The 10497-nt window shown below is 40.7% G+C and overlaps 1 protein-coding gene across 2 annotated transcripts in view; it reads right to left on the bottom strand.

The window, feature by feature from the left end:
• Positions 1–6282: 6282 nt before the first annotated feature.
• TIA1 (TIA1 cytotoxic granule associated RNA binding protein) overlaps positions 6283–10497 on the bottom strand; it is a 29790-nt gene continuing 25575 nt past the window's right edge. For both annotated transcript variants that reach the window (XM_056571462.1, XM_056571463.1), the window contains 5 exons: positions 9881–9976; positions 9717–9801; positions 8725–8848; positions 8214–8359; positions 6283–6813 (listed from right to left, as the gene is read on the bottom strand). In XM_056571462.1, the coding sequence (XP_056427437.1) occupies positions 6687–6813; positions 8214–8359; positions 8725–8848; positions 9717–9801; positions 9881–9976 (578 nt within the window). In that variant the 3' untranslated portion in view covers positions 6283–6686. The remainder of the gene's footprint in view (positions 6814–8213; positions 8360–8724; positions 8849–9716; positions 9802–9880; positions 9977–10497) is intronic.

Genomic DNA, 10497 nt, shown 5'->3' with positions numbered 1-10497 from the left:
GGGAATGTGTCACCATTTTATTTTTTCATAAATAAAATTATTCTATCAAGATAAAGTATTTCATTTATATACAGTCATGGCCGTAAACGTTGGCACCCCTGAATTTTTTTTCTAGAAAATGAAGTATTTCTCACAGAAAAGGATTGCAGTAACACATGTTTATCCATACACGTTTATTCCTTTTGTGTGTATTGGAACTAAACCCAAAAAGGGAGGAAAAAAGCTAATTGGACATAATGTCACACCAAACTCCAAAAATGGTCTGGACAAAATTATTGGCAACCTTTCAAAATTGTGGAAAAATAAGAAAAGAAAAAGAAATATGTGAGAAATATAAAAATCACACCTGAAAACAGATAAAAAGGAGAGAAGTTCACTTAGTCTTTGTATTGTGTGTCTGTGTGTGCCACACTAACCATGGACAACAGAAAGAGAAGAGAACTGTCTGAGGACTTCAGAACCAAAATTGTGGAAAAATATCAACAATCTCAAGGTTACAAGTCCATCTCCAGAGATCTAGATTTGCCTTTGTCCACAGTGCGCAACATTATCAAGAAGTTTGCAACCAATGGCACTGTAGCTAATCTCCCTGGGTGTGGATGGAAGAGAAAAATTGATGAAAGGTGTCAATGCAGGATAGACCGGATGGTGGATAAGCAGCCCCAAACAAGTTCCAAAGATATTCAAGCTGTCCTGCAGGCTCAGGGAGCATCAGTGTCAGCGTGGACTATCCGTCAAAATTTAAATGAAATGAAACGCTATGGCAGGAGACCCAGTAGGACCCCACTGCTGACACAGAGACATAAAAAAGCAAGACTACATTTTAACAAAATTAACTTGAGTAAGCCAAAATCCTTCTGGGAAAACGTCTTGTGGACAGATGAGACCAAGATAGAGCTTTTCGGTAAAGCACATCATTCCACTGAAAACGGAATGAGGCCTACAAAGAAAAGAAAACAGTACCTACAGTGAAATATGGTGGAGGTTCAATGATGTTTTGGGGTTGTTTTGCTGCCTCTGGCACTGGGTCCCTTGAATGTGTACAAGGCATTATGAAATATGAGGATTACCAACAGATTTTGGGTCGCACTGTGCAGCCCAGTGTCAGAAAGCTGTGTTTGCATCCAAGATCTTGGGTCTTCCAGCAGGACAAAGACCCCAAACATACATCAAAAAGCCCCCAGAAATGGATGACAACAAAGCGCTGGAGAGTTCTGAAGTGGCAGCAATGAGTCCAGATCTAAATCCCATTGAACACCTGTGGAGAGATCTTAAAATTACTGTTGGGAAAAGGCGCCTTCCAATAAGAGAGACCTGGAGCAGTTTGCAGAGGAAGAGTGGTCCAACATTCCGGCTGAGAGGTGTAAGAAGCTTATTGATGGTTATAGGAAGCAACTGATTTCAGTTATTTTTTCCAAAGGGTGTGCAACCAAATTTTACTGGAATCATTTTCTGTTAGAAATACTTTCATTTTCTATAAAAATTTCAGGGGTGCTAACATTTACAGCCATGATTGTATTTAGTTTTAGGACAATGTAGTTTTAATGTTATTTATTAATAAAGTGTGTACTGGGGGCTGCCATTAGTGTAGCCTCTTGGTGTGGTGTGTCACTTCACAACACTTACACAGTTGCTTTATGGCAGACACAGGGCATAAGAAAGTTAGACTGACAGTGTCTCATAGAAAAGGAAACAAGGGAACAGAGACAGGGCTATATAGTGCAATTATTTCTGGTGGATAACTGTAAATACAGTAGATGGATGAATCTGCTCCCCTTGGAGTGTTGCGCTATCAGGCACAACACTGTGAAGCACTTTAAATAGATAGATGTCGGGAGGCAGCCGGGCTGTAGATGCCATTGTCACAACAGTGCAGGATACAGGTAGAGAATCTGGATAAGGATGACCTGGCAGGGTTCCTCTTTTTCCATAACATTTTTTACTCATGACTTGTGGTACATCATCAGAGGACACAATGATAGTGAGAGCAATGTGTCTTTTATTAGGTGAGTATACAATACAGATTTGTGGACAACGCATTTCAAAGGACTCTTCCTTAGGTCCATGTCCATGGGTAATGCGCCGCAAGCCATAAGTCAAATTTTTTATGGAAAAAGAGGAACCCTGCCAGGTCATCCTTATCCAGATTGTCTACTCATAAAAAAGCATGGGCTGCTTACTGCACATGTGCATAGCACAGATTAGGTGAAATTAAAGGGGGAGCCAGCACCATTTTCTTGAGACCCCTAAGGAGCAGTGACCTATCAAGAGACATCTAGTCTGTTCTTTACCACTCTTCAGACACCAACAAAATTGTGACAGTGGAATTGAAAAAACTACAAAACACGCTTCCCCCCCCCTCCCTTTTGCACATAGACAGAGAATGGTAGACGGCGAGGTCTAATTGGCAGCAGCCAGACAAGTTGCTTGCTTTCACCAGATTCCTCATGTTAGCTCCTTGTGCTGGTCAACAGTGGGAGATATGACAAGTTATTTAATTTTTCATATTTTGTGACTATTTAAATGGGCACTGTCAGATACAAAAATGTTTGATATGTTGTAAAGCATGTATAACCAGTAGGTTTTGAAATTGCTTTCATTAGAATTTTTTCAGTATTTCATACTAAAAAAGACATCTGCCCCCCTGCCTGCTTGGACACATACTAGTCCTGCTGTGTCCATGCATCATCACCTATGTCATGGACACACTTCCTTGATTGACAGCTGTGAGCGCAGGGCTCAGAGCTGGAGGAAATATCCCCCCACTGTCAGCTTGTGTCCTGCTACTGTCAGTGAGGACAAGCTGGGAGTTGTAGTTTTACTAATGCTAGAGGAGATGTGAGCAGACAGCATACTGAGGGAGGGGGCGGAGACCTGCACAGTGAGGCCACTCCCCCTCCCTTTGAGAGGAATTCAAACTAATGAGCTAAATTAAAAGTGTAATAAAATTAAATAAAGGTGCTAGACACATAAAAATTAGATGTGCATGGTCAGGATTAGGTACTGGGTGATATATTTAAAAAAAAATGTTTTTTGTTGGATCTGATGGGTACACTTAAAAATTAATCCAAATATTAAAAAAATTTGAAAAAATTATTTAACCTCTAAAAAAAAAAATCACATATGGTGACACATTCCTTTTAAAAGGCAATGAGAAAGGGGCAAATGTATATTTAGTTTGAGGTGGGAGCACACAATGGGTTAACATTTTTTTTCTGTTTCTTCATATTATGTTTTCTTGAGCTCTGTATACATGTAGTTCCCATATAGTAAGATGGCCCTGCGCACACACAAGTAGTAGGCTTGTCCCTTGGACCCAGGCTTTATTTTCCAGCACAAGATCCTCCTTTGAGGTGGAATATTGCTGGGGGCAGTGATTGGGGAGGGGGATCAGGCTGGATGTTGTTTTAGAGCTCAAGTCCGACCCCCGGGTATTATGATCACCTCTCCCCAGCCTGGCCATATATAGGTTATCATTTTTGGGTTGTAAATGTAAAGTGGTACATATAAGGAAGAATGAGGTTAAGTTTCTACAAAGTACGCAGTTTGTAGAAATTTCTGCAACTAACCCGCCACATGTGATTAATTTCCAGTTACTTATATTCTACCATCTGCCCTTAGTAGAATTCTTGTCTAGTATGGGGGAGTTTTAAAGGGCAAGTCCAAAGATGTGAGATATTCAGTTCCAGTGGGGGAGAAACCACGCTGTGTGGTACAGTTGAAAAAGCAACTACATCAGACTCAGTAAAGTCTCGTGAATGAGTCCGGTTCACCAGAAAAGCACAGGTGCTATGCCGTTGACATAACTTCTATTAAAGGGTTAATTTCCTTCTGGATGGCGGCAGGATACTGTGAAATTAAGTGTTATTCCATTGCCCAAGACTAGCACTAGCCCTTCAATCTGTTGGCACTAGAAGAGGCCCATGGCTACTTTCAGCGTATGTGCTTGGAGCTTCTTGGTGTATATGCTGAATGTAGTCACTAAACACTCAGATACTCACTTAAAGGGGTACTCTGCTGCTCAGTGGTCAGAACAATATGTTCCGAATGCTTGGAGCCGGTGTGGGGGAGCTCGTGAAGATGGCCCAGGCCCCTCAATGCAAGTCTATGGGAGGCAGCGTGATGGCTGTCACGCCCCCTCCTAGAGACTTGCATTGATGGGGCGGGGCCATGACATCACGAGCTCCCCCACACTGGCTCCAAGCATTCGGAACATTTTGTTCCGACCACTGAGCAGCCGAGTACCCCTTTAAAGTTCATGTACATTGCTTGGAACCAGCTGTGCAATTTTATCAGTGTAAACCTCATCCTCCAGATTTTCCCCAGACACTCAATAAAGATGCAACATGTCCATGTAGTTCAACCTATAGCCCTATTGTGTCCCTACGGTGTTGATACAGAGAAATGAAAAGAAAAAAAAAACCTTAAGAAGGCTGATGCCAATTGCCCCATACCTTCCCTAATCCAAATATGGCAATGAGAATAAATCTCTGGATCAACATCCTGTCCATGTAAATCTAGTATCCATAACTTGTAATACTATTACTCTCCAGAAACACGTCCAGGCCTCTTTTGAACTTTCTTATTAAGTTTACCATGACAGCAGTCTCACTGCTCTTACAGTAAAGAACCCCTATCTGTGCTGGTTAGAGATGAGCGAACTTACAGTAAATTCGATTCCTCACAAACTTCTCGGCTCGGCAGTTGATGACTTATCCTGCATAAATTAGTTCAGCTTTCAGGTGCTCCGGTGAGCTGGAAAAGGTGGATACAGTCCTAGGAGACTCTTTCCTAGGACTGTATCCATCTTTTCCAGCCCACCGGAACACCTGAAAGCTGAACTAATTTATGCAGGATAAGTTATCAACTGCCGAGCCGAGAAGTTCGTGACGAATCGAATTTACTGTAAGTTCACTCATCTCTAATTTGTACAGCGGTAGAATTATTTCCTTGTCATGGGCATCTATGCCCCTATTGATGCACCCCATGATTTTATTTGCCTTGGCAGCAGCTGCCTGACACTGGTCACTACAGCTAAATTTACTGATAACTAGAACTCCTATGGGTCTATTCACACGGCAGAATTTCCGCTTTCTGAATTCCATCTCAAATTAAAGCCCATAGACTTCTATAAGATCTCACACTCCCATCCACACTTCTGAATTTCCGCTTGCGGAATTCCACAAGCAGAAATTCAGAAGTGTAAATGGAAGTGTAGAATCACATAGAAGTCTATGGGGGAGATTTATCAAATCCTGTCCAGAGGAAAAGTTGCCCATAGCAACCAATCTGCTCGCTTCTCATTTTTTACAAGGCCTCTGCAAAGTGAAAGAAGCAATCTGATTGGTTGCTATAGGCGACTTTTCCTTTGCACTGTTGTTGATAAATCTCCCCCTATGAGCTTTAATTTGAGGCAGAATTCCAGAAGCCATGTGAATAGACCCCAAGTCCTTTTCCACGCCAGTTGTCCCCAGAGTTTTCCCATTTAATACATATTCCAAACCTAGATTTTTCCTCTCGATGTGCAATTTTATCAGCGTAAACCTCATCCTCCAGGTTTTCCCAGACACTCAATGAAGATGCAACATGCATTAAGAATTTGATGTATTTTTTTTTTTTTAAAGTCATTTAATTACACAGGAATATAATACTTCCCGTCCGTTCCCAAGTAACTTTTGTTTATCACAGAAGATAAAAATCCTTGAGAAATAAATCCGGTGAGGATTTTTTCCTAGGCACCTTCTTGACAGAAAAAAAAAAAAACAGAAAAACAATAAACAAAAAAAAAACATGGAATTAGAACCATCAGAGATATTGGTTTTTCACAAACAGGCTCAGATCATGTCACATTTTTTTGTTTTCCTAATGAAAAAGTTTTACACGTTCAATCGGAAAGTGATTGAAGCCCTCAAGTCATTCAACAACTTTATAAAGGCAAACAAACAAGAGAACAAATTTAAAATGGCCGCTATTCACATAAATGTAAACAAACAAAAAAAAAAATAATAAACAGAGTAAGGAATTTTAGACAGTGTATACAATCCGAACAATATGAAAGCATTTGTTTCCTCATATTGAAGGCTTCATCTGAAGGGAAAAAATAAAAAGAAAGAAAGAAACGTAACCTTCACAAACACAGAGTCACAAATTTTGTACAGTTAAATTTATAATACATCTCAAATCATACTAGGAATGCACTCTAAAACTGCACACTACTTCAGTGAAAGAAAAAGAAAATAGACTTTGTGCAATTTGCTGCCCAAAATGGCAGTGATCCCTGCATTGTATTTTTTTTTTTTATTATTTCAAAAGGATCTTAACCCTTTCACTGCCAAAAAGATCTGGCTAGCAAGGCTTGGCTGTTCTCTTCAAGAGAGACCGGGTTAAGTAACAGTTACATATACATATAAAAAAATTAAAATAATGAAAAAAGGAAGGCAAAAATTGGCAAACATCCAGCATTTCTAGTATTTTTTGTTGTTGTTTTTTTTTTTTTGGAAGTTTGTGTTTTAATCAAGTGGATGATAATGTCATGATTAAAAAAAAAAAAGTTACTTTCTGTTTTTTTTTTTTTTTTAATAAATATTCTGTTTTCTGACATCTGCACTGACATGATTATAGCATGGTATCAAAGTAAACAAATGGGCCCGCAGCAGACTGGCGGGGAGCGTGTGGAGTCCTTCCTCTCATTGTGTTTGGTATCCAGCCATACGATAGCCTGTTTGGTTTGTGATCAAGGTTCCATTCTGCCCGGGGGTAGGTTGCACGCTGTAGTTTGGTCCCATCCATGCTGTTGCAGATGATGGTGTTTGACTGTAACAGGTTAAAAGAGATTTTCCATAAGCTTAAGGTTGTAAGACATGGGCACCTATAGAAGCCACATTCAAGATTTCATGTTTTTTTCAAGCATGTTCTAGAATAAAAGCAGAGATGAGCGGATTCAAGCCATATGATAAACCCGATTAAAAGGGTTTTTCGGGGGGAAAACCAGGAAAGTAAACTTACTAAAGCCTTCTCACTCTTCAGCTCATTCATAGGATGGTCTGTGCAGAAGACTTCCGCACACATTCCACAGTATTCTATTGATTTCTATGGGATTCTGCTGCATTGTTCATATGGCAGAATTTCCGCACCACAAACATCTGCCCGTGAGCGCTATATACAGCAGAATCTTCCAATAACGGACACTCACAGGGAATAAAAAAAAAAGTGTCCACTATTGAGAGATGTCCCTTATTGGAAAAAAAAAGGCTCAAAAATCTTGACAGAATACTGAACTTTACTCACTACAGAGAGTTATTACATATAAAACACAAAAAGGCAAAATTACAGTAGAATCTCCTAGTGGTGTTCAATCTCCCCTTATCCCGCCGTATGATTTTATCCCCCATTTATACCCTGTGCCATCTTATTCCCTCCTTGCATTGTGCCAAATCCCTCCCCCCCATCATTTCCACTTGTGCCATTTTATTCCCCCTTTATTACCCTCTATGTAAATTCATCACCCCCCCCTTTATAAAGAGGAAAGGGGGATAAAAGAGGGAATAACATGGCACAGGGGGGGGGGGGGTGATGAATTTGCACAGCGGGCAATAAAGGGAAAATTAAATGGCACAGGGAGGATTATGAGGAAATGATGTGCCACAATGGTAATAAGGGTGGGGGGTGGGGTTATGATTTGGCACAGAAGAATAAAGTAGCACGTGGGGATCAGGGAAGTGAATGATGTGGCTGGCGGATGTACAGAAGCAGGAGACCACTATTTAAACATCGGTCTTCTGCTTCTGTAGGGGGGGTGCAATGGGGGCCTGGGCCCCTTACTGGGGTATTGGCTGTACCCCCTGACAGTGGCCCTGTGTACAAGGTAGGGCCAGCACATAAGCCTGGTTGTCCCCAATTGGGAGTGTTTTGTCCCATAATGGGAGTCTTTTTGTGCCCTATTGTCCCTTATTGGGAGTGTTGTGTTCCCTATTGGGTGTGTCCGCGATTGGGAATGTCCCCTATTCGGAGGGTTCAAATACATTAAGTCTTATGGGACTCTGCCAGGGATTTAAAAACGGTCAGATATTGGGAGGTGTCCCCCAAAGGGAGATTTTACTGTACATAGAGCCAGATGTTCACTCTCCAGGCAGATGAGATCACAGATGACTGCTTTACGGCACAGAAAGCATGCAGGAGCAGTGTACAAGTCATAGTATACCATCAACACTTACCTAAATCCCTGCTGATTCCACGCCTGGCCATAGACTCCATAAGCAGGTACCTGCCAACCATTGGGCATATACTGGCCTATCTGCTGCGCCCCTCCGTACCACTGCCCCCACTGTCCATAGGGAGGAGGAAAGCTAATTTGGCTTTGCTGTGGCAATTGCAGAAAATAAAAAGCAATACATTATTTGGTATACAATCCTGGAAGTTTAACCCCTTAGATGTACCTCCCTCTGTAAACCCACTAATGCCTAAAATAAATGAGATGTTTTTTTTTTTCATTTCTCTAAAAGATTATAAAAAGTAGAAATTTCCCAAAATTGTTTGACTGAAAAATACAACTCAACCCACCAAAAACAACTGCACAATGAGGAGTACATAGTTGGGTACAGCCATCAAATAGTTGCTCATGTGTTATACACAATTTAACTTTCTATCTCTGCACCATAACCCATAGCCTTGATAAAAAAAGACAGAAAAACCAAGTGTAGAATGAAGGAATTCTCCTGCTCTTACCTGTTGAACAGTATTAAGCATGTCCGGAGTCTCTTTGCCCCAGTAACACTTTACCACATGACCTTCAATGGTAGTTCCATTCACACTGACTATGGCGTGAGCTGCACTTTCATGAGCACTGAAACTGTAGACACAAATAAAACGTATGTTAAAGGGGTATTCCAGGAAAAAAAAAATGTAAACAGATTTGCAAATTACTTCTATTAAAAAAGCATAATCCTTTCAATAATTATCAGCTGCTGAAGTTGAGTTGTTGTTTTCTGTCTGGCAACAGTGCTCTCTGCTGACATCTCTGCTTGTCTCGGGAACTGCACAGAGTAGAAAAGGTTTGCTATGGGGATTTGCTTCTACTCTGGACAGTTCCCGAGACAGGTGTCATCAGAGAGCACTTGGACATAAAAGTACAACTCAACTTCAGCAGCTCATAAGTACTGAAAGGATTAATATTTTTAATAGAAGTCATTTACAAATCTGTTTAACTTTCTGGAGCCAGTTGATTGAGAATATGAATATACATATATAAAGTTTTTTCCTGGGTAACCCCTTTAAAATGACACCCACAATATTGGGGGCGCTCTGTTCAAGACAGACATGTGTTCCAGAGATGGGATCTGCATTTATCACACATTTATGCCATAACCTGTGTATATGCTAAAAATGTCTTAGCTAGGAATACGACTAACTCTACTGACAAACTGGATCTGATGGCCCAAACCAGTGTTTCCCAAGCAGGGTGCCTCCAGCTGTTGCAAAACTACAACTCCCAGCATGCCCGGACAGCCAATGCAAAAGGTCTATTGCCATCACAATAGCCACCTATTTAGCCATGCATAATGTTTTAACCAGGTAAAGGAAATAGCAAAAAAAATTAAAAATAAAGTGCAAATTGTTCCAAAATGTAAAATGTGCTTTTTTGGCCCCCAAGCTTAAAAATAAATAAAAAGGTAAATCACGCTTTAAAAAGGAGTAAAGCAATAATTGCCAGAACTTACCGCACAAAGGAGTACCCTTTATCTGGAAAGACGCGGACTTCCATTATTTGACCAAAAGGAGAGAAGGTCTGACGCATGAGTTGTTCTAGGATAGGAAAACAAGGACAATGCATAAACCTCTTACATAAACAATACAAACCATGAATGAAAACAAGGCAGCATACCTGTTAACCCGGATGTGACGCCTCCACAGTACACAGTGCAGTTGCTGGGGCTGGACTGGTTCACTACTTCTTCATATGACAATTGTTTTGTATTAGCTAAGAGGGAAGCAGACATTTTATTATTTTTTTAATACACAAAATCAGTGGACCAATGCAGAATCTGGTGCTGCACAAGGCATGACCCAGTAGCAAAGGTCGGCCTTTTTGTATTCACACACAAGTGCACAAATGGGAAACTTTATCATTGGTTATACCCAGTTTTTATGGTGTTGATTTTTCAGTTTATGTTTAGATACTTTTCCTTGCAACATTTTCTTTAGATGCTTTTTTTTTTTCTAAAACTGTGCAACTATGCCACAGTCTGGCTAAAGGGGGATTCCATGATTTTTTTTATCTGACTATGCTACAGGGGCTGTAAAGTTAGTGTAGTCCATAATATAGTGTTTGTACCGGTGTGTGACGGTTTTCGCACAATTCTTATGTGATTTTCACCCCAATATTTATTTTTATCAGCATACAAAATGACTGTTGTCTCTGATTTTTCCCAGGTTGCAATGCGGCCGAGACCTGACCTCACTAGTCAGCTGATGCCTGGGAGCCTGCCTGCTTAAAGGGGT

Source organism: Hyla sarda, chromosome 4 (assembly GCF_029499605.1).
Source record: "Hyla sarda isolate aHylSar1 chromosome 4, aHylSar1.hap1, whole genome shotgun sequence".
Taxonomy (NCBI): Eukaryota; Metazoa; Chordata; class Amphibia; order Anura; family Hylidae; genus Hyla; species Hyla sarda.
This window is presented reverse-complemented; position numbering and strand designations above follow the sequence as displayed.